This window comes from Megalops cyprinoides, chromosome 16 (genome assembly GCF_013368585.1).
Source record: "Megalops cyprinoides isolate fMegCyp1 chromosome 16, fMegCyp1.pri, whole genome shotgun sequence".
In the NCBI taxonomy this organism is placed as follows: Eukaryota; Metazoa; Chordata; class Actinopteri; order Elopiformes; family Megalopidae; genus Megalops; species Megalops cyprinoides.
This window is the reverse complement of record NC_050598.1, coordinates 830,004-857,463: the sequence shown is the minus strand read 5'-3', so window position 1 is coordinate 857,463 and position 27,460 is coordinate 830,004. Positions and strand designations below refer to the sequence as shown.

General features: G+C 43.0%; 3 protein-coding genes across 5 annotated transcripts; all 3 read right to left on the bottom strand.

The window, feature by feature from the left end:
• Window positions 1-4,662: 4,662 nt before the first annotated feature.
• Window positions 4,663-7,711, bottom strand: sb:cb1058 (uncharacterized protein LOC394209 homolog). The gene is made up of 3 exons (XM_036548373.1): window positions 7,527-7,711; window positions 6,338-6,927; window positions 4,663-4,803 (listed from the first exon to the last, which is right to left on the bottom strand). Exons 2-3 carry the CDS (start codon window positions 6,902-6,904, stop codon window positions 4,663-4,665), a joined length of 708 nt encoding a protein of 235 aa, XP_036404266.1. The 5' UTR covers window positions 6,905-6,927; window positions 7,527-7,711.
• Window positions 7,712-11,355: 3,644 nt separating this feature from the next.
• On the bottom strand, window positions 11,356-18,989 carry b3gat3 (beta-1,3-glucuronyltransferase 3 (glucuronosyltransferase I)). Of its 2 annotated transcripts, XM_036548842.1 has the most exons (6): window positions 18,831-18,989; window positions 18,026-18,177; window positions 17,727-17,895; window positions 14,227-14,572; window positions 13,360-13,650; window positions 11,356-12,461 (listed from the first exon to the last, which is right to left on the bottom strand). In XM_036548842.1, exons 2-6 carry the CDS (start codon window positions 18,105-18,107, stop codon window positions 12,363-12,365), a joined length of 987 nt encoding a protein of 328 aa, XP_036404735.1. In that variant the 5' UTR covers window positions 18,108-18,177; window positions 18,831-18,989; the 3' UTR covers window positions 11,356-12,362. The 2 variants fall into 2 exon arrangements, with proteins under 2 accessions (XP_036404735.1, XP_036404734.1); XM_036548841.1 differs by lacking the exons at window positions 11,356-12,461; window positions 13,360-13,650 and having other exon boundaries at window positions 13,676-14,572.
• Window positions 18,990-19,305: 316 nt separating this feature from the next.
• Window positions 19,306-24,639, bottom strand: naa40 (N-alpha-acetyltransferase 40, NatD catalytic subunit). 2 transcript variants are annotated; one of them, XM_036548804.1, is made up of 8 exons: window positions 24,338-24,639; window positions 22,997-23,092; window positions 22,740-22,792; window positions 22,214-22,309; window positions 21,777-21,935; window positions 21,607-21,690; window positions 21,012-21,089; window positions 19,306-20,352 (listed from the first exon to the last, which is right to left on the bottom strand). In XM_036548804.1, the coding sequence occupies exons 1-8, from the start codon at window positions 24,341-24,343 to the stop codon at window positions 20,208-20,210; spliced, it is 717 nt and encodes a 238-aa protein (XP_036404697.1). In that variant the 5' UTR covers window positions 24,344-24,639; the 3' UTR covers window positions 19,306-20,207. The 2 variants fall into 2 exon arrangements, with proteins under 2 accessions (XP_036404697.1, XP_036404698.1); XM_036548805.1 differs by having other exon boundaries at window positions 24,575-24,622.
• Between the last annotated feature and the right edge of the window lie 2,821 nt (window positions 24,640-27,460).

Below are 27,460 nucleotides of genomic sequence, written 5' to 3'. Positions count from 1 at the left end.
TTCAAACAGACCTTGGTGTTTGTATCATCAAGTGCACCTGGTCACCCAAAATGGCTGTGTACTGAAACTGAGGGGGCAGTTTCACCCATAAACTGGGTTCAGGCTAATTTGCTGTCACGGTGGGGTGTCGGTCAGGACACAGGAGTCAGGTTCTGGGTTCAGATGTTTATTGGGGATTTTGGAATGTGTGGATGGGGCGTGTGTGTTGTTTGGGTGTGTGTGTTGTTTGAGAGTGTGTGGTTTCCTGTAAGGAATAAGCAGGGAGAATAAATCAGGACTGATGGTTATGCAATAAGAACATATACACATAACAGATAAACACAATCTTTCTAACATGCACACATAATATACATCGGACTGCATGGAATGCATATCACCCTTCTCTCTCTACAGACAATTGAACTTAGGCATAGTACTTACTCAGGCACAGACGCACACAACAACAACACAATGCTTGGTCCCCAAGGGCTTGCTCTCCCCAGTTCTTCACTGTGCGGGTATTGGCATGCTACTGAGGTGGGGGAGGTCAACACCACCTTTATATTGTCCCCTATCCTTGGCCCTATTGAGTGGTGGCCGAAGGCTATGGACAGGTCAGAGGGCAAATGGTGACCTGGGGGCCGTCCTTGGGGGTGTGCCTGTGCCTCGGGTTACCTGCGGGGGGTCCTGCTGATAAGGGGAGCAGCAGGACTGATTTGAGCAGGTTTCAACTGAGTTGTAAACAAGTGCCTGTGGGAGATGGGAGTGGTGCACAAACAAAGACAAATACAAAGACAATGACATGACTAGGGAATGTGGCCCTTTTCTACATGTACCTTGGCTGTAACTTTACCATGCAGAACAATAGTGTTACCCAATAACTACCACTAGATGGCTGTGTGTACCATAACCTATCCACCACTATGTTTAACAGCTGGAAACAAGTGTGGGTTGAAAACTTCCTCTGGCTTACATAAACCCATCCAGATGCAGGGAAAGGTAAAAGATGACTCATCAGTCCATATTACTTTCTTCCACTGGTCAGAAGTTCATGTTTTGTGGTCATTACAGCAGGTTATGTGTTGTTGCGTATTTGCCTTGGTTATGCTCATTGACGTAGTGACATCTGTTTTAGACAGAGGTGTTGCTTTGAGTTTTTTTTTTTTTTTTTACAATTGTTAGGAATGGGTCATTGACACATCACTTACTTCAGTTTTTTTTAATTATGTCAGTAGCACATACCAAATAATCAAGTAGCTAGAGGCAGCTTCCCTTTCAGGTAAGAATGAAGAAGGTGAACCACTGACAGGAATGGGAGGAGAGAGAAATTATGGTGACACAAATGAAGGAGACTGAGATGGTGGTGGATGCATGTTGGTTTGGTGGAAATTGCTCCCTTTGTATGTGGTGAGACTGGTAGATAGCGTTTTGTTTGGATCTGCACTGTTTGTTGTTGGTAGGGGCTCACTGACCTGCATCTTCAGATCACTTGCTCTCTGTCAGTTTCCAGCAGCAGACAGTGGACTGGTTTTGTGACCCTCCTCCTCGCCTGGAGGCTATGAGAAACAGCTGGCTCCTTGGTGAACGATGGAAATACTTGTGTTTTGATGTTGGTCCATATTATTTTTATGTAAATAAAATGAAATATCCTGGGTATCCTGAGCTTGGCAGCAAAGTCAAGTATCAGAATATTATGCAAAGTCACATTTGGAAATCCCAAGGAATGTATTAAATTTCACCATTTATGCATATGGAATTTCAGAGTAACAAAATTGACCTTGGAATATACATGGATTATGGGCTACAGGGGGCTACCAGTGATTCTGTAGAACTCCTTCTTAGTGGTATCCATGGATTTATGGCAAAAAATCATAGGCCAATGCACAGTGTCTGTGAGTGAGTGCATATCCGTGATGTGTGACAAATGTGTGGTTTAAGTATGTTGGTAAGATATATTAAAGATAAATGATCAACTGCACTGAAAAAGATATTGTTCTCAATAATACAGATCAAATATTAAAGGATTTTCACAGCGCAAAGCCTGTCAAACAATCCAAGCACCTATATCCATGGGATTTTCTTGAAACAGGCCATGATGACCAGTGGACTGATTGGCTGAAAACCCACATTTTTTGTGCTTGGACAGTCTTAGCTCAATTTAACCTGACAGACAGCAGCTTAGCTTTGGAGGATGGGCTGTCATACAGTGGTGCTTGAAAGTTTGTGAACCCTTTAGAATTTTCTATATTTCTGCATAAATATGACCTAAGACATCATCAGATTTTCACACAAGCCCTAAAAGTAGATAAAGAGAACCCAATTAAACAAATGAGACAAAAATATTATACTTGGTCATTTATTTATTGAGGAAAATGATCCAATATTACATATCTGTGAGTGGCAAAAGTATTTGAACCTTTGCTTTCAGTATCTGGTGTGACCCCCTTGTGCAGCAATAACTGCAGCACATTAGCTTGGAGGAATTTTAGTCCATTCCTCCATACTGAACAGCTTCAACTCTGGGATGTTGTTGGGTTTCTTCACATGAACTGCTTGCTTCAGGTCCTTCCACAACATTTCTGTTGGATTAAGGTCAGGACTTTGACTTAGCCATTCCAAAACATTAACTTAATTCTTCTTTAACCATTCTTTGGTAGAACGACTTGTGTGCTTAGGGTCATTGTCTTGCTGCATGACCCACGTTCTCTTGAGATTCAGTTCATGGACAGATGTCCTGACATTTTCTTTTAGAATTTGCTGGTATAATTCAAAATTCATTGTTCCATTAATGATGGCAAGTCGTCCTGGCCCAGATGCAGCAAAATAGGCCCAAACCATGATACTACCACCACCATGTTTCACAGATGGGATAAGGTTCTTATGTTGGAATGCAGTTTTTTCCTTTCTCCAAACATAACGCTTCTCATTTAAACCAAAAAGTTCTATTTTGGTCTCATCCGTCCACAGATCATTTTTTTCAATCGCCTTCTGACTTGTCCACACGATCTTTAGCAAACTGCAGACGGGCAGCAATGTTCTTTTTGGAGAGCAATTGCTTTCTCCTTGCAACCCTGCCATGCACACCATTGTTGTTCAGTGTTCTCCTGATGGTGGACTCATGAACATTAACATTAGCCAATGTGAGAGAGGCCTTTAGTTGCTTAGAAGTTACCCTGGGTTCCTTTGTGACCTTGCGGACTATTACATGCCTTGCTCTTGGATTGATCTTTGTTGCTCGACCACTCCTGGGGAGGGTAACAGTGGTCTTGAATCTGCCTGACTGTGGATTGGTGGAGTCACATTGTATTTCAATTTTGTCTATACATCATACAGTATCAAATCCATTTCATTAAAAGAAGGGGAGCATGTTGGTTGCATTGATATGACGGCTTTGTGGTCGAATTGTGGCGTCTTCAACTCATCCGAACGAGTAGCAGTAACTAGCTTGCTGTCCCTGAAGGGAGGGGAGAGGTGGCAGGGAATTTTAGAAAAATTATATGGAGACACTGTTCAAACCCTATTTTTAAAGAAACTATCCATTTTCACCGTCACGTGAGCTAACTGGTTTGATTCGTAGTTTGTTAGATAGCTAGCTAGCTACCTTGCATTCAGCATGGTTCACCAAGCATTGTTAATATTCAAGAAATATGGGACATATTTATCAGATTATTTACAGTCAAATGGCGTCTCCAACAGACGATGAGCACTGATGAGCAGATATAATTATATTGTAGCTTTTAAAGTGTTATTAGCCCAAAGAAAGGAACTGAAAGGTTGGATGCAATCATACTGTGATAAAAAGGACAGTAAAAAGGACAATCCTGAGTCTGAAATAAATTCAGTTGAGCGGTCTCTTGTCAGCAGTTTAAGGTTAAGCAAACCATTGTATAACGATATATCAATTCATAGGGATTCTTTAAAGTTATTGTCATATCTGCGTATTATAATAAGAGTAATACGGTTATAAACTTTAACCATGTATGACCATGTATATCAGACAATGGGATAGAAGGCCTTGTTTTCAGAGGGAGAGGCAGTCCAGCCATTACACACAGTAATACTGAGCACACAGCCTATCGAAAGTAGAATTCTGGCATGACGTTTTTTTTTTTGAGGTTGCTGGCTGGTCTTCAGAACTTTGACTTGTATCATGCTCGACTGTAATCATTCATTTTTTCAGCTGACACAGCCCAGGTACAGGTCAGGGTGGTATTGACAAAAGTGTCACACTAGGTTCAAGGTCAGCCACTCAACTCTCAGGTTTTGTAATCTATGTCCTAAGAGCGGTCATCGAAGTTGAACATTGAACCATGAAGGAGAATGAAATGACAAGAACGGGTAACGACCAGTGAATATTAGATAACTCTCCTAATTAGCTTCGTTTACACAGTGCAGTGCAAGCATTTCCACTGAACAAGGGGAGGGCAACGTGTGATGCCAGGTGAGACTTATAAATTAATTACACCTTCAGTTATAACTGATAGAACAAAATCGTTACTGTCGATATGTCAGACTGTTCCAATATATTCTGTATGATGAGGTTAGATAAAGTCATCACAGTTAGATCCTTTTCAAGCCATGTGCAAAATAAAGTCCATATTTAGATTAACTAAAGGTTAGACAAATAATAAGAAAAATAAGAAAATATCCACATTAAATTAGTCTTGTGTCCAGTTTCTGCTCTTATTGGTACTCTATTATTGCAGAGCCATGACACACTTTAGCTGGCGAAGATGACGATGTTGATGCGACAGGCGTGAGAGTAACACTGTGTAAGTTGGTGATGAAGGCCTGCCAGCCTCTGCGGAGGGCTCGGTCGAGGGTCTAGAGGTAAAAATAAATACATAAATAAATAAATAGTGATGAATACTAATTAATCCAGTCATTACATTATATAATCACTGCCAATCAGAGTATGTCACCTATTCCTTCACTTGCTGCTTTTATGACACATTCCTTGGCCCAGAAAGGAGGCTTTGATTGGAGGATTCTGGGTAAAGATAAGGATTCTGCTGGCAGGGCTGTAAACTCCTTGTTCCCATGAATCACACAGCAGATAAGAATGGCCTGGAATGTTGCCTCAAGTCGACACATTTTTTTAAACTGTTTGCTAAACCACCCTTCAAAGACCATCAGATCAAGGCTACCAAAGGTATGAGCCTCAGGTAAAAATACCACATTCCCTATCAGTCTATTACATACCCCCATCCCACATTGCATGTAGCTGGCAGAGTTGGTGACAGCTCCATGAAGCTTTGGTAACCTAATACCAGAGAGCAGAGAAGGCCGAGGAGACAGGGGGACAAAAATAGGTTGGGAAGAAGACATGTTTCCTGGTAGAGAGGGAGTGATCCAGAGAGGAAGAGATAATCCTGATACTGACTGATACAGAATGAGTGCTGTAAAAGCAGGGTGGTCATTACTTCAAGCCATGGACAGAAACTGAAGGACCACACACATGTCTGTACCGAGCTGGGTGTGTTTGTACCATCCAAACACAGCAAATGAATCACTGAATCATTAGACTGGGTGACCACATGCACATGCCTGCACCAAGATGGGTGTATTTATGCCACCCAAACACACCAAATGAATCACTGATTGATTTGCTGAGACAGCTGGGCACTGTATCTGGGATTTCAAAGGTTTGTAGCTCTACCCACTTGACACTGTAATACAACATTAACATCACAGCAAGGCTGTAGGAATATTACAGTCAACAGGGGTTGCTCCCTGTGTTGACACAGGGAGAAAAGGACTCCATCATTCATAATTCACAGGCTGTGTTTCTGTCTGCGCATTTTGCCTGGTAAAGATAGCACAAACCGGCTAACACCTCAGAGAGGATCCAATGTCTTAACAGTGAAAGCAGGTCTCCTTGGATCCTCCCTCACCTTCCCACTTTCTGCTTTGATCCAGTAAACATGCAGTAGTTTTTGGTTTTGGCAGGGGGTAATTGCCTCAAACCACTGTTTACTGGGACACATCTGACTGGTCCCACTGAGAGCATGTAAACATACAGGTCTGAGAGCATTTTCATGTCAGCAAGAGGCATCTGACCTGCCCACCAGGTATGCTCTGAAAAAGGCTGCCAGGCTAAAATTGCTCTTTGACATGTCACTGCTAACATGTATCTCTTGCACTTAATTTTAGTGAGTTGATCATTATGTTAATATAATTACATTACTTAGCCTATTAGTCCACTAATTAGAATAAAGTTATTAATAATGTTTATTTCCCAGAATGCTCTCAGAAGGCTGAATTAATACCCATGAATAAAATATGTGGAGGGCCACTGGTGTAGGCACTGTAATGTATTTCTGCACATTGTGCCCTTTAGGGCATGTTATTCTCTTACCTTGCGGTAGTTCTTCAGTGTCCTTCTCTTTGCCACCTTCATCTCTTCCTCCCCTGGCTGGCCTTCCATCTCCCTCTCTGCCTTTCCAGAGATCAAAATCTGGTCATCTGCCTCCTCCCTGATGAAGAAATGGACCACAGACCGCTCAGCTAGCCTCCCCGCATCCATATGGGGCGGGCTCACTTCTATGGCCTGGGGTGGAGGCTCTTCCTCCAGCTCCTGGGCAGGGGGCTCCGGCTTTGCCCCCTCCTCCAAGAGTCTCCTGGAGCTCCGCCTCCTCCAGCGACTGCTCCGCCAGCTGAGCCTCGTCCTCAGAAGCATTGCCGTGCCATCGTCCTCCAGCATCCCCTGGTTGAAGTCAAAGACACCCGGCTCCTGCTTCCCTTCGGCCCCCTTCATTCGTGCGTGCTCCCTGCCTCCTCCTTCCATCCCTGCCTCCCTCATCCCTCTCTCCCCCACCCACTCTGGCAACACCTCTGGCTCATCCAGGTGCCCGTAGAACCCACTGGCCCGATCCAGGAATTTTTGACCTTTGACAGATTTCTTGGAGGTCTTGCCGATTGCCATGGTCTCTTTCTCTCTTGTCAGTCCTTAATTTGTGAGAAAAAAGAAGAGCTCAACAACGTATCATGCCAATTGTTGGATGTGTACATTTACCTTAAAAATTCAATACAGACAGTGAAAAGACAACAGAGCTCCACAGCTTGAAGACAGCCATCATGTCTCTAGTTCCTGACTCAGCTGTATGAATAACTGGTTCTGTGTCAGATCTTTAGCCTGGACAAATGTTCTATATCTCTTTGTTAATTGTGCTGTAGAAGAGGAGTCCAAGCCTTGCACCAATTCTCTAAATGCTGATATCTCTGAATAAAACCTACATTCGATTCAGGATCATCACTCAACCCTGTTGTTTATCAGCTCTGTCTTCTTCTTTGTACAGCATGAATAAAACATTGCTCATCTTCCTGCAGAAACACAACCATATAAACAAGCCCTGGTCTTGTGTTCAAGCACGCACACAAAATGAACCACACGGACAGTCACAGTGAACTGCGTCTGTTTTAAAGCACCCCTCCCACCACCATGGGGTATCACCATGAACAACAGTGAGAAAGACTACAGATTAAACAATTTAATGCAATACAATAATACAACAACAGTGGAAATGGCAAAGGTGTATTCAATTTACCTGTTTGTTTGGCTTTTTTTTCTTTTTTTGTTGAGGATGTATGGTTGTAAATAAGTGTCCAGGGTGACAGCTTGTTCCCCTCTCTTCCTCTCTCTGTATTTGCCTGTTTGTCTGGTTAACCCTGGTTACACTGTGCGGATGAGTTCGTGCAAAGTTCACCTTACAGTAATGACAGTGTACACTGCGTCTTTATATGACACGTTCTGCATGCTCTTCCACCTTCTATTTATGACTCTAATAAGAGAGCTTCCAGCATCACACAGACTTTGTGATTCAAACACTCCAAGCTGGACCGTCGGTAGCAGCCAAAATGTGTCATACAAGCCAAAGGAAGCCCCACAGCATGCCACATTTTCCTCTTTAAAAGGTGAACTGGTACCCAGACGTGTTTGGTCCAGTGGATAATGGATTGTTCTATTGTGTAAATTTTGTTAAGACAAACGTGAAGATTTCCACTGCATCAATCTTTATTTGCATTACTATAATTTGTGTGTCTGTAAAAACTACAGTAATAATCACAGCACTTCTAGTTGAAAATCCTTTATCCATCTATCCATTTACAATTTGCTATAATGTGTTCATATGATCTCTCCATCCTCATCACAACACCTACATCCAGTATATACATATACAACCACTGAACCTGTATGTAACGTTTAACGATTTCTTGATATTGTGAAAGGTGAGACCACTAAGTTAAATATAAATCCACCAGGGAAAATACTGGATGTCTGTAGAAAGTCACAGACTTAAAAATCATATTGCCAGACCTTTTACTGTACATTTCTCTGTCTAATACCTCTCTATATTTTCATATTCAATTTACTTTAGGTTGTATATACACAATAACTGTGATTATAGGAAAAAAGAACACCTTCCACCCAGATTACACATTAATGAAAACAAACATCAGCCTATGTGCGGTCATTTCTCCCAGAGAAAGTATGACAGTGTAGTTTCAACTATTTGATCAGAACAAGAAACTATGAGGTATTGAACAGCCCTTCAAGTTCAAAATTAGTCTTTCCCATAAAAGCACGCATGAGTAACCAAGTAAAGAATGAACTGTGCTGGTAGAGAAAGAGATGGAGAGAGAGAAAGTATGAAATATGATGTTGTAGGGGAAGATGGAGAGAAGGAGAGCAAGGAGTGAACAAACCTACTTAGTGTGTGTCAGTCCTAGTCTGTGAGCTGATCTACATGCTCAAAAGCCTTACACCTTACACCCTGCTGGCACACACCCTGGCCTTGCCGTCTCCAAAGCAAACACGCAGCTGCGAGATGAGTTTATACACACAAAGAGTAGGGGAAGTTATACACACACTCACACACATAGACCAAGGGAAGTTATCTTACACACACACACACAGGGGTAGTTAGCTTATGTACACAAACGAATATGCGTAGAGACCTATAAAAATACATACACATGATAAGAGTATGACAATAATCTAAATGACTGAAACCCATCGAGAATATAAGAATATTGACTTGAAGAGTGAACTAAACTATACATTCAACATTCAGCTAATTACCATCTTTTCTGGGTTACATCTGAAACTGAAATAAGTATTAACACTTTCGTGGGATCTTGCAGGAATTGAACGTTTTTCAAGACAGAAGATTGGGCCTTTATGACAACCTCTTTTGCCCGCCCACTAGTTATATCCTGGCACGTATTTTCTTGCTTTTCTATTCTATAATCTAGACCATTTTAAGTTTTTTGTTTGTTTGTTTTTTCAAAAAGCGTATACAAGGGGTGGATAGTTATATCCTTGGAATCACTCCTGAGGCGCACTGTCATTTAAGGCCAGGTTCACACTACACGATTTTAGCCCTGATTTTCCACTCGCCGACAAAAGCCCCGGATCAGAGGCAAATCGGCTCTCGATCGATTGTGTGTGAATTGTTCAAAGACGCCATCCGAGAGACTCGCCGATGTCTCGCAGACGCCCGACAGATACCTAGCAGGGCTAAATATCTGGACCTGTCGGTGAGTCCAAATCCTGTACTGTGAAAAGTCTAGTGACGCAGTGAGTGCGGCGACGAGCTACAGCCAATGAGAGCGCAAGACACAGGGTGAGGGGAAACCCGGGGGAGGAGTTGTACAACAACACCAAGCGTGGCTACAACAGAAGTTCCGCGATCTGCTTGGATCCAAGAAATGGAAGAAAATTTGGTTGAACTTTGGCAGGAGCACCAATGCCTTTTTGGTATCTCCAAAAATAATAAATTCCAACAGTACTGGGAATATGAATTCATGACTTAGGACTGTGACTCTTACATTACAATTTAATTACATAAACAATATCGCTAATAGCAGTACCCCGTCAAAATACAATATTGCCAATATAGCTATATTGCTTACAGAGCATAATATCTTTGTCTACAGTAGTCATTTTTGGAAGACTAAAATCCCTGTCTCGCGCATGGTATCGTGTCATTTTTCGCGTGTGTTTTCGTGACAAAACGTAGTTTTGACAGACTCGTCGGAGATTCCCTCTGATGAAAAATCTTGTAATGTGTGACCCCCTGTCGTTGATTAGTCATGTAGTGTGCAAACCACAACGACTTCAAAATTCCCGATTACAAGACAGCAAGTTGTGTAGTGTGAACAGTACAGCGATCTGACGACTTTGAAAGTCAGGTAGTGTGAACCTGGCCTTACGGGCTTTATCGCAGTTTCATGGCTCCTGTTAGGAGTTAAATAATCCTGCACAACAAGAGTTGTTTGTCCTGGAATACGGTCGATACCTGTGTCGTAATCACGCCAAGGCCAGGACTTATATTGTTAGGTTTTGCGGGGAAAGCTGCAAAAGACAAGACGTTAACCTAGAAACTAACTCGAATTGCACAATAAAGACGTTGACGGCAAATGAGCTACTGCCGCCGTCACTCATCGGAACTTCCCCGAGATTAGGAGACATCGGAGGGAAGTGAGACGGTAAACGCGTGCTTGCAGTGGTGTTACGACTGTGCACGCGCGTGTGAAGGGGATAGTTTTTTTTTTCTTGTAGCATGCGTGACTCACTGTGCATGTGGGAGTGTGTTGTAAGTTTTATGTAGTAGTGGTCATGGTGTTCTCGGTAACCCTGCAGCTCTGTTGGAATGTGTTTGCACAAATAAACCACAAACGAGGGTTGCCAGTTTTGACTGTAGAAAGCCTCTTGTTCCGGTTTTGTTGCAACCTAAAAGGTAGTTTCCGGAGAATAAAACAGGTAACCTTTTGGTTACAAGTCCTGCTCCTTAACCACTATGCTATACTGCTGACCTACATATCGGTTTAAAACCCTCACCGACCTACCCACCTCTATCCCCAGTGAAGGATTTCAGGACCCACCTTCCAGTCAAAACCTGGTTAGCACCTACTTAAAAGGCTATAAAGGGCTAATTACAGTTTTCATTGCCTGAACTAAAACTATTCTGGGAACAGGTGGCAGCAGATATACCAGCATTAAATGTACACATGTAATGACAGGGTTTTTCTGCTCTAGCTGGGCTGACAGACAGTTCAGTGGACATTGACTGCAATTTGTATGCTTAGGGTTCCAGGTCCCAGGGTTCATGTGCCACCCTCAGGGTCACCTTTTTTTTCATTTTCACATGGATGTTGTGACCATTTGTACATTGTTGAATGAATTCTGTTAACAAAAATGTAAACTAATTAAATGACAATTTAATGTAATTTGCTAATTTAATCCCTTCATATAAAATTCAACATTGGACACACCTGCCATCTAGCGTCCAAACATAGTAACTATGCATTTAATGTGAGGCAAAGGAAGGATGCAAAGATGTTAATTGCACATCACATATATCATATAAAAAGAATGTTTATTTCTTCCAATGTTTTTCTTAATTCTTACATACAAGGAATCCAGACTATGGTCAGGCACACAAAAAAGGTTTAGTCATTTCAAACCAATAGACACAACCATGTAAAACATGCAGTATACACAGACATTTCAGCACACCTGAATCCAAAAGACTAAGTAGTGTACAAACATGCACAGGTGGAATAGCAGAATACAGAGTCCCACAGATATTTACAGACTGACAGATGTTTAAACGCTGCAGGGATACAAACCCTGCTCCCAACAACTAGTGGCTTGTGCCATTCTAGCTTTTACTGGAAGCGGGTCAGAGGCAGCTAGCACAGGCTGCTTCACCTGCTGCCGGTAAATGGCTCAGAGTGCTCAACATCAGTCTGGATGCTGCTTCCATCCCTGCACTGCTTTGACCTTTTACTCATGTGGCACTATATGCAGTGGTGGTTTGGCTATGTGGGACAGTGAACAGTCACAGCAGCAAGGCATATAGGCAGTTGGGAGTCTGTGGAAAACAGACTCCCAACACCCATTCTCATTCCTCCTCCATCTCCATATCAATTGTATGTTCTCTCTGTCTGCCTCCATCCATCTACCCCTCTCTCTCATTCTGCATCCATCCATCCATCTCTCCCCATTTCTGCATAAATCCTTCCTTTTCTGTAGATCTCAGTCTTCATCAGTCTTTGTCTCTTTGTCATTATCCACCTGTTGCTACCCCCCCCACCCCCCCATCCCTTTGTGCAATAGTTGAACCAACCCTGATATGTGCATGCGTGTGTGTATGTGTGTATTTGTATGTGACGGATGGGGTATCAGAGAGGAGGAGTTGTGTGAAGGGGGAGGTCTTGTCTTCTCTTTCTTGATGTCTCTTGTTTTTGCATCTTCAGGATTGGCCACTCATAGCTGGAGTCTCCTCTAGTTGGCTGTGGACTGGTGTCCCATCTGGACCAGCCCCAGACAGGTATGGGGAGGAGCAGGTATGTTACAGGACAGGGGGTCCTGGGTGTCACACCTCCACTCCAGGGTCAGAGCCCAGGCCCTGTTTCTGCAGAGCGTCCTCACGCTTCATCTTCGGCTTCTCCGTACGTGTGTGCCACACCAGCACCTGCAGAACACACACAGTCATTCCAGGACCTGCACAACAACCATAGTCAATCCAGCACAGCACAGCCAGGCACAGTCACTCCAGCATCTGCACAACAAACAGTCAATCCAACATAGCACAGCCAGGCACAGTCACTCCAGCACAGCACTGTCACTTCAGCACAGCATAGTCACTCCAGCATCTGCACAACAAGCAGTCAATCCAGCATAGCACAGCCAGACACAGTCACTCCAGCACAGCACTGTCACTTCAGCACAGCACAGTCACTCCAGCATCTGCACAGTCACTCCAGCATCTGCACAGTCACTCCAGCATCTGCACAGTCACGCCAGCATCTGCACAACAATCAGTCAATCCAGCACAAGCACAGTCACTCCAGCACCTGCTCAACATAGTCAGTCACGATCACTGTGTCAGACAGAACAGTGGCACAAACACAACATACAGCACAGCAACACAGTCCCCGCACCTGTGTGACAGCCACATGCACAACCTGACCACACAGTAACTGCAACTTCAGCCTGTCTAGGACATCACAGGCAGACCAGACTTGTTCGTTCATGTAATGTGGCATCCCAAGATTCATTCCCACAACTGCTACAACAGATTTTCATAATCATCCTTTCCCCTTCCTTCTGTTTTCCGGAACTAGATCAAATGACACTTAGTGTTCTTGTTGTTTGGTGCAATTAATACAACACATTTCATCAGCCATATCCAATCATTTTGTATTTTAGGGTCTTTCTTATACAATCATTCTTGGCTGGCAAATTTAGGATAGAAATCACTCTGAATAATCTCTACCTCCTGATCCCAGAGCAAATTTCAAATGCTTTGAGTGAGGAGCTGAGTTCTGACCTGAGCTGGCACTGGACCTGGGACCAGCGGTGCCCCTCACCTTGGTGCACATGTCGGCTTTGGGCTCCAGCTCCTCCATGGTGACCAGACCTTGCAGGAAGCTGCTCTCCAGGAAGCCCATGGGTGCGTCCCCATCAAAGTGGGCGTCGGGGTTGGCCAACACCAGCCGTAGCGACACAGCAAACCCGGCCATGTCAAGAGGGAAGGGGCGGTTCGGGCGCCAGCCTGTGTGGAAGCGGACCACGCGCCCCTGCTCCACTACAGGGCGCTCATAGCGCATGCCCCCCACCAACCCCACTGGCCACACCGACACCATCTGTGTCCCACGCATCTGGGGGGGGGGGGGGCGGGGGAGGAGGAGGTCAAAGGATCTTGTACATTTACATTTTGTCATTTAGCACACTCTCTTATCCAGAGCGCCTTACAAACTACATCATGCACATAAAGTGGCATGAAAAGCTGTACAAACAGTTAACTATATTGGTACGTGCATCAGTGTGAAACACAGTGCTGAGATCACAGCAGCATACTTAATTCCACAGTCAGGTGCAAAGCAATATTTCAATATCTCATGTTTTATGCAATAACTAAACCATTCCAACCACAGAGCTACCAAACACCCTATAGTACAAGTACCATGTGTTAAAATTACACTAGGGTAGATGGAGTGAGGTACAGTCTGAAAAGGTAGGTCTTCTGTTGGCCACAGAATAATCATTAAATTAAACCCAATGCCTGATAGGAACAGCACAGAGAGGGAAATGCAGTCAAAACAGGAGCAATGTAAGGGAGAGGAAGACAGAAGGAGGAAAAGATAGAACGAGGGGGAATGGGTGTCAAAAGTGGGGCAGAAGGGATTGTTTGAGTGCGTGTGTGAGCGTGTGTGCATGCACCACAGTTCTCCCACCTCCTCGAACAGCTGCAGACTGTATGTGTTGTCATCGTCGGCAAAGTAGACCACACCCTCCTCCAACTGTGCTCCCTGCCGCCCCCCAGCAGTCTCTCGCAGCCAGCGCAGCCCCTCATTCCTCTGCTCGGCCCCACGGGGCTTCAGCCAGCTGGGGTCGCCCTCCTGGAGCTTGCTCTCTCGGGGGGTGGGCACATGCAGGTGTGTGTAGGTCAGGCCTGAGCGCACCAGGAACTCCGACACCAGCACCGTCTTGTGGGGGGAGTCCTCCACCAGAATCCAGTGGAGCTGGCGCACGTGCAGGAGCGTCTGGGACAGGCGGGTCAGCTCCGCCTTCTGGACTAGCCTGGGGGAGGGGGAAGGGGGAGGAGCTACCACACAGAGCAGTGGTATGGAGCAGCACTGTGGACTGCAGACACAGTGTGGCTGCAGTTCAATCCTAGCTGTGTCATCTGCTGATAATGATTGGGAGTCCACAGTGGTGGTACAAACTTTGCTCCACTGGGGATAGGTTTGCATAGGTCGGGCAGGGGGTGGTCATCTCACTGCTCTTATGCCCCACACCATTTATCAGACACCCACAAGTTGCTCATATGATGTAAGCAGTGTAGTGCCTATCCTCCTATCAGTTCCCAGTTCACTGTAGTACGCCATGTGACTTATAGTGTGAAAAACAGCCATTGGCCATGTGCATGTGCATCAGAGGATTTGCGTTCATCTGTCCTAAGTTATCCTGTGTGAGTAGAGTTTGTTGAAGTGATCTTACTACTGTACATAACTGCTGATTCCAAAAGAGGGTTGCATGAAGGGGGAAAACATTTTAAAAAGTTATTAAATAGACAAAAATGTATAAATGAAAAAAAAATCTAAATGTAGCTCTTTAGCTACAGTAATTGTTGTCTCTGTTTTGGAACTCTTTCAAGTTCAATTAGTGCCTTTAGCACCACCTAGTGGTGACCTTTGTAATGAAGAATTATCCAACTTCCTGTGTCAGTTCATCCAGGAAGTGTTTCCAGTATTATGTTACTGCATCCATGGGTACAGATAATTTGCATGTTCAGACAATCTCAACCAAATCTTTTCTTTATAACCCTCAAAGTGGCATTATCAGTATCATCAGTATCACATGTTTGTAAACATATTGGTATTTGTCGATATGTAATCACTTACAACCTTTACTTGAGTTTGCTGTTGTAGGCTAGCTTCCATAATTGATATGAATGGATATTAACCGATACCACCTGTAATTGCTGTTGCTTGATTGATATTTGTTAGCATAGCTACTATCTATTACCCATATTCTGTTTCCAGATAAAGGGAAAAATCTATAAAATCTACAATACTTGCTTACATTGGAAAATGCATTATGTTGCAAAACAATGAGAACTTAATTTCATCTAATGTTTATTGATACAGTTGCTGTGTGTCACCGTTTTTCACTTTTTGGCTTTAAACCTGCCTGTTCCTTGGGGGACTTAGTGCTGAAGAGAGTTTAGCTGGTTGTTTAGTTTGATATGCTCACTGGGAGTACATCAAATGAGAACAGTACTAGTGCTGACCGATAAATTGTATTTTCATCGTCATCACGATATGAACATGCGCAATAAACACATTGCAAAAGACTGCCTGAAACGCGATAAGAAAAATCATTTTATTTACACGCACCATGCATTCACACTAAGCATGCGACCATCTGACCCATCACTGAGCCACCCAATTTGGGGCCCACCCTTTGTTTTTGCTCGCTATACGCTTCCGCCGCCACGTTCTTCCGGGTAAGATGACGCTCCCCTTAAAACTGATGTTCCACCAATGAGCGGAAAGGGGCAGGGGCGTAGTGAACGTTGGTGGAATAGGAAAAAATGTACTAAAGAAGCGTGTCTTTGTGATAAAGTACAGTCGGCCTTTTCGACAGGGTTGCCAGTCTGATTTCAAGTGACGTCACATAAAAAGCTGAAATTGTGTTTACACGCTATCAAAACTGATTCTCGACAAGGTTCGCTTTGGAAAAAGCACTAAAACACCACTCTGCCAAGTGTTTACTTACAATAAGCTGCTAACCGTGGAAACAAATCGTGGCTATTTCTGCACAGGAACGAGTGTTGAAATTGATGGCTAAAATGCATGTTTTTATTTTAAGTTGACACAATCTCAGTAAGGAAACCAAACTATTGCCGTTTCAGTCACACAAGTCAGTGCGAAATCACTACCAAGTAGGAAAAATAATTATGCCAAACCTGGCAGCCCGGGTTAGCGGATTTTGTTGTATTTCCGACCAATAATCTGTTGGTGTTATTAGTAAGCCAACGTTACTATAAAACGAAATTACCAAATCGTTCCGAGTGACCCTGTGAATGAGAAGATGATTTTCATTAATACGTTTTGATATTGTGGCTCATTAGCTACCATATGGGGGCATTTTGTGATGATGTGTAACTTAAACGTTGCTCAACGTAAACTTAACATCCAATATTGATTTATTATTCAGTGTTGTCACTACGATGTTTAACTTTATATTTTTGTCAATTTTTCAAGCTGAAGTCAAATTTCCACTCTTCATTACAAAGGTGGACAATAGAGCTGTTTTCAACTTAATTTTCTAAAGCACCTTGAGTTGCATGCACTTTCTGTCAGAAAGGTGTCTTTTTTATGCTTTTAGGCTCTCAAAAAGAAGCATATGGATGTTTTATGTTTTTGACAATCATCTCTGCAAATTAATAAAATTAATAACATTACTGTTAAAGAGTAGTGTTTTTATTATTTTGACATTCTATTTTAGATTTAGAGTGTTAATTTTCTATGAAATATATTTTAATGTAATGTAACTTCACATAACATCGACATTTATTTTTGGCCCGCGACCCTCCACCCAGATTCATTTTTAGCCCTTCATACGAAAGAATTTGGGCTCCTCTGGTTTAGAAGAAAATATTTTAAAGGGAACAGGGGAAATTAAACTATAATTTCTTATAGTTATAATGTCGTGTGTAAATTAATCTTCTGTTTAATTGATTATTAGTATTAGTATTCATGTGCAATTTGTTCAATAAAAGCATGTTCAAAATAATATATTTAATTTCTTTATTCAGTGGGCAAAGACTATTCAATGTTTGGGGTCTGTGTTAGCAGTGTACCTATTAAAGCAGAAAGACGTAGCAACTGTATAGCTAATATGCACACTTCAGTATTTATTTATGATTATATTTATTTATTTTAAGTCATATCGTCATCGCAATATTGAACAATGTTATCGCACATCGCAGATTTTCCTCATATCCTGCAGGCCTAAACAGTACAGTGTCACTGATTTCTGATTGCCATGGAGAAACAATCCACCTGCTACATAAGGCTTCGGTCATGTTTCTGCAGCAACATCAGCAATCAGTGTTATAGCTTTGTGCCACATAAATCTACGTAGAAACCTTTTGGCAGTTGTTAGCTTCCAGCAGGCAGTCCCCCTGGAGCTGCGGTCATATGCAGCGAGTACACTCCAACGTTACCTGGTGTAAGTGGGCGTGATGACGTGGATGGTGGGGGGCAGAGCTGGCTTTGGGGGGTTGGTGGGTTCGGGTTTCTTCATTTGTTCTCGCAGGCTGTGCAACTCTCCTCGCAGGCGCGAGATGGTCCGATCTCGCGCCGCGTCGTGCTCGGTGCAGTCACAGCGCTGACCTGACGGACAGACACGATTCAGACAGACTATCACGCATTGACCGTAACACACTGGTGCAACGTCGCTAACCTTTACTACAACTGGCGTGACTAAACGTAATAATGACGGGAAGCAAGCGAATATCCTTACCCAGCTGCATCAATGCGTAGATTAACCCAAGCAGAGAAACCGTGAAGTAAAGGACGAAGACGGTCTTTAGTTTTAGCCTCATCGTGGCTCAGCAGACAGGCATTACATTCTGTGTCATGTCCTCAGTACCACGCATATCATCCCTTCTGGTCCTAGAAAAAAACACAGCTATGGGTGTCCAAAGATAATGAAGCCTAATCCAACAAAATAATCCATAAACGGTGACTGTGCAGGTAATGAACAAAATCCGACATCGGGAAAGATCCTGTTTATGCCGCATTTTATTTCTGGGTGGTAGAATTCATACAAGGGTTCTTTTGTCACCGGTTCGTTCTGTCATTTTACCATTATGTGTTAAGATCGTTGAAATTATGCAGCTATCTACCAAGCTAACAGTTGACATGCCCTGGTCAAGATGTATTACAGAACGTGCAAGTGGACCGCCTTGTGTCCATGAATTAATAGTTTTCAGGTACCGTAAGCAGCATCTATAGCTGCTGTGAAAGAGGGGTATTTTAAGGAAAACGATGACGAATCTGATTCAAAAGCGTACGATTGTCCAACTTCAACTAATTTACAATACTAGGTATCCAGTTAACTAGCCACACACACACCAATTCATCACAGGTGCATGCAATAAGGAGATGAAATAGTGACGTAACTATTCTGGTAATTGTTCACTGCTGCACTGCAAACCATCTCACTCACTGGCTGTTAGCTAGCAATTCATAATAACAGCAGCCGACTAACTAGCCAACAAACTACCGACATTTCTTCTCTTCATAGTTCAATGTATGCTTCTTACCGAGTTTATGGAGTCGAGAATGCACATAATCCTTGGAATACCATTTCTCGACTTTGTCTTCAGTCAAGACGACATCCACACACTCACATTCCTACCACTCGTTTCTAAAACGAAACACGAATGAAGCACTTCATTCTTCACATCTTCCAAATCCATACCAACAGCTTCCGGCTTCTGTGTGCCCACCTCAAAACCTTCCCCGACTACGTGAACACGAATCGCCTAAAGTTCCGTATTCAGTTCTAACTGGGAATATTGAGACTACACACGCCTGTAAGCACCGGTCGATTTGCTAATGACAAAAAACACACGCACATACAAAACATACGTTTAAAATGACGCACACAATTGCCGCAGCGTTTGTGGGATACCATTAATGTACATTTCTAGGGAAAATCAATAAAATTAGAAGATGACCAAGTTTATTTTGTAACATACAAATAAAACATCAACAAAGCAAAAAAAATGTCACTGGTTCCCTGCCTTATAGCAAGAATAGAGGTAAAACAAAGACCTCAACAATCATTTCTTCACCATTTTGTCACTTTAAACATTTCCATAGCATGTTATGCGCCTGCAACAGAAAATCAAATGAATAGACTATATACATTGAAGACCAGAGGACTTGGTAGATATAAATATGATATGGAGGAGGGTTGGAGGAAGATTTCACCTATTTTAAATCTCACCATGAAAGCAAGGTGAGATTTAAAATATATCAACAATTTTAAATGAAGATTTCTATTTTGAGGAAATATTAGTCTGACCCCCTTCCCCCACTGTCCAACCCCCTTAAAATTCCACCCCACAGAAATGACACATCTCCTTCTCTGACAGAAAACGCACATCTTGTAGTTGAATGACCTGACACAACAGACTACTGTGACATCTAGCTGTAAATAATGCAAAATTCTATATTAGTATTTTATCCTTAAAATGTACCAAAATAATTATGAGTCAACATGTCCTTTTTCATATTACAAGCACTACAGAAACCTGAATGGAGTGTACACAGAAGTGGCGATAAACCTCCTGTAGTTGAAGTTTGATCCATTCCCAGATTTAATCACTGCAAAGAATACAAAACTATTTCTATAGGAAAAACGTTCTGAAATCTGAAAACCCAGGTCTTGACTGAGGAGCTTCTATTTACAAGAGGTGGTCTGGGAGAACCTGTAGCTCAGGCTGGCTTGCAGCAGGAAACGTACTGCCGTCTGCTTTCTGTGAAAGCAGTGAGAAAAACAAGGTCGAGGTTTAAGGACTGGTGTGCATATTCCAGCAGGTGGGACAAAGGTTAGGGCCACTGAGGTGGAGGGACTGGAGAGGACTAGGACAGGACTGGGATTGTGGTGTTGGAGTGGGGAGGGCGTTTGTCCTTCAGTGGCAGCACCCCCCACAGTGGCCCCCGCTATGCCCATGCCCCGTGGCCTCTCCAAATTTGGTCCGCCGACTCAGGATCTCATAGGAGCAGTCATCCCCGCAACAGCCCGACATGCTGGGCGAACTGTCGTCAATCTGAAACCTGAGGAAGAGGGAAGGTGTGCTAACCACCACCAGTGCAGTCTCTAAACAGGAGCAGGAGAGGAACAGCAGCAAAGCAAGGGGAGCGTGTGTGTGTAATTGTACCTGTACAAGCAGCTAAACTGCCAATCACATAAGTGTGCTTCAATGCAGTATTAAAAGGAATCTCAATGAGATTTTTGAATTCCACAGGTAAACTGACACTACACTGTACAAAAATATTTTATTTAGATATGTGCAAAGGGGAAATTCATGTATGCCTTTTTCCCCCAGACTTAATTATATGTAACATGAAAAAGCTATTTAACAAAAATCTCAAAATCCACTGTACATATGCATATACATTATATTACATGATTGTCATTTATCAGATGCCCTTATCCAGCTTACCTAGGTTATAACTTTAAATGTTACCTATTTACACAGCTGGATATTTACTGAGAAAACTCTGGGTTAAGTACCTTGCCCAAGGGTACAGCAACAGTGCCCGAGCAGGGAATCAAACCTGCAACCTTGCGGTTACGAGCCCTTCTCCTCATCACTACACCACATGCCATGTACCTTTGTAACAGTTACAAAATGTGTAACTGTTTGGTATGAGGAGTTTAGTGAAAGTGGACATGTTGTGCTGGCAGTGAGGTTTATATGAAGCAGACTCACTGTAAGGCCTCCCTGAAGAACTCGTACGCACCACGGTTGTGTTTGAATACAGTCAACATCACCTTCTTCATCTGTGTGCTGCAATGGACAGACAACAGTGGGAACCATTTTTAACCATTCATTTTGCAGACCCTTTTACAACGCACACATTCAGAACCTTGCAGACCAGTGCGGGCTTTAACTAGAACTCAGGGGTTCAAGAGCCATGTCCAAACTGCACCTAAGCCCTTCAGGCCCATAGGTCACCGTTCTGCATTATGGCACGCTGTAGTATAGTCCGAACGCTAAGCACATGCACGTTATGTAGCTCTGGTCCTGGAATGCCACGCATATTTCTTTGTTTTGTTCAATCAGAGTGCTCAATAATGTGAGACAGATTTTTTACACCAAATGAATGTAGCATAAAAACAAGCCAACAGTGTAATTAAGAGCCCAGATGGAGTAAAACCAGCAACGTTCCAGGCCTTATGCACCAGAACCCCCTCTACACACACCTTTTCTCTAAGGCCACTAACTGCGCGTGCGCACATACACACACACACACACACACACATACAATTCCACTCTATTTGAGACAGCTGAACAGGCATCATACCTGTTGGCGATGAGCTGGAGAATCTGGATGAGGAATTTGCCCAGACCTTTCCTTCTTACTCTGCTCTCCAACTGCACTTCATAGCTAAAACACACATACACGTGTTACTACCATCTCACCAGACAACTAGCTGCAGTGATTACTCGCCCTCGTCCTGTGGCTGGTCTTACCAGTAGAGCACCTCCTCCCCACACTCCACGTCGAATCGGAAGTGGGAGAAGGCAATGGGGGTGGAGTCTGCATCACAGACCAGGAGGTACCATGCCCTCTCATCTGTCATCTCCTCCCTCTTCTCCCTTTCCTTCCAGCCCCACTCGCTCTGCTCATAGCTGTGGAAAGGGGAACACAAGGGTCATTCCCCCAGCATGGGGAAACCAGACACACCCATGCAGTGACAGGTCTAACAGTGGCTTCATCCTGGGAAACCTCCATAACCTACACAAGATCATTACAGAAACAAAACTTTCATTCAGTCCTAGAGCAACTTTGTGTAGCTTGGTACAGCTCGCAGTGATGGAAACTTGAAAACAATGTAAAATCACAGGCCAAATGTATGTGAGGCTGAATCAGGGCTAACATCAGCCCATCATCAGTGTCCTGGGCTTACAGTATCTGCATGTTGGCTCTCGTCAGCTCGTACGCCCACTCCACTGTACTGGGGTTTAGGGCTGACACCCGCTTGCACTCAATCTGTAGGTTCAACCTGGGGAGAGAGGAAGCTGTCACAGATGGGACCTTAAAGGTGCTTCCAGATCTATCTATCTTCTGTAACAGTTAAATTCCTGTGAAACTGAGCTACTCTGAAAACAAAACTGTTGGGTGAAATTCTTTGAGACATCATGATCAAACCAGATGGTGTGCATGGACACAGCTTATGAATCACACCTTTGGAAGCGGACACTGAAGACATTTGTTAGCAATATCAGCAGACTCACAGTTATGGATGTGACAGCAGCTCATATCAAGACAATGATTTAATTAAGCTGGATATGGACATCACTCTTTCTCAGAAAGTAGGAATGAACTTTTTCTAGTTTATCTTTAGATTATGGCAGTTTTGCACCATTTTCCAGGACTGTGGGCACCCTGAATATGTACTAAATGCACCACATGCAAGAACGGGGGTGGCTTACCCGTTTCTGTCATACTTTTTGAACACGGGGAAAGCTGCCAGAGGATCCTCAAGCTGGAAAGTAAACAAAAATCAACCCATCATTTTTTGCTATTTTGTTCTATTTTATATTAGATTTCTGTATTTTTCCTTGTACATTTTCCTGCTCAAAAGAAAAAAGAAGCTAATGCAATGTGGATATTCTCAAAGGCATTGGTAAATCCAGGTGTACAGTCATGTTACTTAGCATCAGAAAGTGGCAGGTCGCCCCTCTCACACCTTGTTGGCAGCCTCAACCTTGGCGCAAACAGCATCCATGGCAGCGCGCTCCTCCAGGCGTTTCTGCTTTTTCTCCTTCCCACGATTTGACTTCCTCTGCAGGACGGGGGAATATATGCATATTATATATTCTGTCTTGTACAGTTCTAAATTTCTCCCTGTAGATTCCATGTCAGGAATAAAGAAACCATATATTTGTTCATGATAGAATGACACTTCATTAAAGAGGTCACTTTAGCTGTAGAAAAGATTGTTTAAAAATAAAAAAGGGTGGACACAAAGGTTCAAAATCTGAAACAAGCCTCTGTTCACTAGGTTTCACACACATATATATATATATAAACACACTACAGGACAGTTGGTGGTCAGCCTGAAAGAGAGATGTAGCAGGTGTTGCCTGTGGTTGTTATGGTGTACAGGTGTAGGTGTAGGGGTGGGGGTGGGGTGCAGTCAGTTTACACACACATAGTGCTTCATCACAACTACATGACTTCAGAACAAATGCATATTTCTAAGTGGTATGAACTGAAAAACCACATGCAGCAGAATAGCTGCTGCTGAGGCCCATATGTTGACACAATGTTGATCATATGTGGCAAAATATCTGCCCAATACAACTGGGAAAGGCCAATGTGGTTGCAGCACTCTAGCAGACTTGGTGGGAAACAGAATAACTTTCATGTTACTACATATTCTGGATGTATAGTATTCATAGCAAACCCTTAGCAGCTGCCCTGACTTCACAGTAACGAAGTTCGGGGACTGGCGAGGAGCACGTGCAGGTGAGCCGAGCTCGGCGGAAGTGTGGAACTAAGAGTCCCCAGCAGCGAGCCTGCTTTGTCCCAAACAAGCGTCGCTTTTACTTTAGGCACGGCCGGGGTTCATCGTATCCCGGCTTTATTGGTATAATATAGAAAGGTATACAGCTCTGACATATAACATAGCTCCTGCGCGTGCTTGAAATGCTCCCATTTTCTAACTTTATTTCAATGAAACCATGTCAAGACTAACACGCTCGCTACCGCAATAAAATAACCATATCGCCAAAAGTAGCTCGTTTGCTACCTCCGCTAAAACGAATATCTACATTAATGAGAACGCTCAATAATTACCAACACCAAAAACAAAGCTTTCAAAAGAACAGACGTTACGCCAAGACAGGGTTGTAAAGGGGTGAATAAAGGCGACCGGACTCGGAAGAGACAAAGGGGTTACACTAGTGTCGTACTGGCTTCTGCGCCTGCACTCGTGTGTGCAATCAAAAATACACGCTCACGCGGGCTAGCGGCTAAGCGCGCGCTCTTTGTTCACACAAACATACAGACGGACGGACAAACTCACCCCCATATTGTCCTGTATTTAAACGACCACCTTCAAGAAACTATCTAGCTAGCTCTACAGTTGTTATGAACACAGCTACGAATTTTCAGATATGTTTCGTGTGAGGGGGGTTATTGTGGAAAATAAAAACAGGAGCTAGCTACCTAGCTATAATCAGAAAACAGATAGTAAATGAATCAATTAACTAGCAAACTACAAAATAACAAATGGAGTTTAAATTCATACTAAACTAAACACCTTTCATTTTCTGCCACATTGACGCCAAGCACAGGAAGCACAAATTCGTCTCTCTAGATTCTACTCTCGCCTCCTTCCTCCCCCCCCCCCCCCCCCCCCCCCCCCCCCTCTCTCTCTCTCTCTCATCTCTCTCTCTCTCTCTCTCTCTCTCTCTCTCTCTCTCTCTCTCTCTCTCTCTCTCTCTCTCTCTCTCTCTCTCTCTCTCTCTCTCTCTCTCTCTCTCTCTCTCTCTTTCTTCCTTCTTTCTATCGCACCGTCCACCATTTGAACGGAGATCAGTTCCTCTATAGTCTCGTGGAAATGACGTCACAACTGCAAGGGTCAGGCCTGGGCTGCTCGCGCTTCCCCTTGCGGTAGAAAAATTAAATCTGTCATCAATGGCATCACATTTGAGACCAGTAATAATTAGGGGCCAAGCACCGAAGGTGCTGGCCACCTATTGTAATTGTTAGAATTTTTCCTATTATTAGGGGCCAAGCACCGAAGGTGCTAGGCACCTATTGTAATTGTTAGAATTTTTCACTATTATTATTATACTTTCTCCTCTGGGAGTCTATGGCAGGGGGGCGCTATACCATTAAAATCATTAAAATACCCATTACTCTGGCAGAAAAGCAGATATCTCAATTAAATTTCTTGTGCTTCATCAAAGTTAAGGATTCTATCTGGGAACTTATGAAACCTCCACATCAGCCATTTTGTGTTTCATCCATCTTTGATTTAGTCAAAAACACATTTAACCACCTCCTCCTACAGTTATGGCACAATGAGGTTTTGTGTATTACCTCTTTGGACCATTGTCTTTAACAGTTATTAAAGGATAGTTGCCAGGTTGAACAATGTGGCCGTAGTGTACCCACAAATTTGCCCGTGAAGTCGCCATTAAGGAAGAGTGGCCTTATCTCTGCAATGCTTTTGTTCATTGGCATCAAAGTCGATACACATGCTTACAATTAGGCCTGGGTGCCACACAGCAAGTTTAGTGAAATTTGGCCACTTTGTGGTGCTATACTGAAAACAGGTTTAAACACCTATGTGTTCATGTACTTAGATTTTAATGTTCTAACGGACATCCACACAAAGAAAAGCAGATATTGCGACCAATTTTTTTTGTAGGTCATTACATAATTACATATCAGGTCCTAACTGGAAAATGAACACATAGTTCAATGTCCAAATGGCATGGCTGCTAAGATACAATCAGTTTGTAGCACTTAAAATAGGCACATGTCCTGCACCTTTTGACTTATTGCCACAACTAATACACTAAATACTGTTGAAGAAACACTTGGACTTTCCATATTGGCCTGAATGTAAGACAGGGTTTTTTTTTCCTACTTCAGAAATTACATCTGAAAAGTGGGGTTGTCTTACTTGGGACGACCAGACTTTTTAATGTCATTATACATTAAGAACAGCAGATGGCGATTGTTGAGTGGTATTAGAAATCCCAGTAGACTATTTTATTTTTATTTAAATGTGGCAATTTCATCCAAAAGATGTAGAAAATATATCAGCGCACCTTGTTTTATTCAGTGTGTTTCATTAAATTGATATCAAATGAAATGATTTCTTTAAAAAATAAGATTTGATCTTCAAAAAGTCTTTTACCAAAAAAAGGTGTTGAAAAATGGGGAGTCCTTTTCAAATCAGGGACATCTTATTATATTCAGCTAATACGGTAAGTCCTCTGCCATTTTTCACACAATTTTGGATTTTTTCAAATACCCAAAACTTGCACTCCTCCAACAGCATTGGCACTTATTGCAATGTCCCAAGAAGGCACACTGCATTTTCTGGTGGGGGAAGTATGGTGGTGCAAATGGGTAGCAGTACTGCCTAACAATATGGAGGTTTCAAGTTTGTGGTGCATCTGCATTCAGTTTGTACCTTGTCCCTGTGTTCATGTGGCTTTCCTCTGGGTATTCTGTTTTTCTACCACAGTCCAAGCACATTCAGGTAATGTCAATTGGACATGCTATATTGCCCATAGGTGTGAGTGTAAGAGTGGGTTTCAATGTGTCTGTTCACCCTGTGATGGACTGATGTCTTGTTCAGGAGTTGTTCTGATTAGTTGTCTACCTGGTGGCCCTGTGGTGCTTGGCCCCTTCATTGCTGCTTGCAGCTATATTTAATCTTGTTTCACACTCATTTTTTAGTGTAAATATAATATACACTGACATATACAGTAGGCAACAGTATAAAGACCACGTTTCAACATTTCTTTTCAAAGGCCAGGCAGCTTTATTGTTTTTGATGGTGGTTTGTTTTTTCCTTCATGGCAAATGTGTCAGTGCTTTGATAATTGCAAAGTGGCATCATATTTAAAGTTTTTGTTTGATATCACACCATAAATTAGAAGCTAATTTGGATTATGAGAAGTTCCTATATTTCTTTCATAAACTCCAATAATAATGGACTGTATCCAAATGTTGATACTATCCTAATATTTCAGTTTAGATTAAAAACCCATCATACCAGCCACCAAGGTCATCAGAGCAATTTGCAGGGACTTGATGAATTGCAGGGTGTCTGAGAGTAGTGAGACAAGGAAATCTTGGCTGACCCCCCCACCCCCCTTTCTTCAATGGAACGAAGGCAGTTTTTCCTATTGCTGTGGGCTCCCGGTCATTTCTGGCAGGTGACATGACCAGTTACGAACCTGGCCTATGGGCCTCCGTATATACTCAAGACAATCATCTTCCAAGTCACTTGAAGCCCATTTTTATGTAGATTGTACTATGTGTTTCGCAAGTTGGATTTGTGTTGCCTAGTCATAAGCAGCCATTCGAACAACATTGAGAGGAACTGTGTGGTCACTGACCCAGGTCTGTGTTCTCATTCACTGTATGAAAGGTTATCTGAATAGGGGCCTTCAGGCTCCCA

Excerpts from the sequence above, each read along its gene's own strand:
- b3gat3 (XM_036548841.1), bottom strand. The coding sequence starts at position 18,107 with ATGAGGCTAAAACTAAAGACCGTCTTCGTCCTTTACTTCACGGTTTCT. Across the intron at positions 17,896-18,025 it reads CTACGCATTGATGCAGCTGG|GTCAGCGCTGTGACTGCACC; the intron begins GTAAGGATATTC and ends TCTGTCCGTCAG. Across the intron at positions 14,573-17,726 it reads ATCACGCCCACTTACACCAG|GCTAGTCCAGAAGGCGGAGC; the intron begins GTAACGTTGGAG and ends CCCCTCCCCCAG.
- naa40 (XM_036548804.1), bottom strand. Across the intron at positions 22,310-22,739 it reads AAAAAGTATGACAGAAACGG|GTTGAACCTACAGATTGAGT; the intron begins GTAAGCCACCCC and ends CTCTCTCCCCAG. Across the intron at positions 21,691-21,776 it reads GGGGAGGAGGTGCTCTACTG|CTATGAAGTGCAGTTGGAGA; the intron begins GTAAGACCAGCC and ends TGTGTGTTTTAG.
- sb:cb1058 (XM_036548373.1), bottom strand. The coding sequence starts at position 6,904 with ATGGCAATCGGCAAGACCTCCAAGAAATCTGTCAAAGGTCAAAAATTC. Across the intron at positions 4,804-6,337 it reads CACTGAAGAACTACCGCAAG|ACCCTCGACCGAGCCCTCCG; the intron begins GTAAGAGAATAA and ends TTTTACCTCTAG.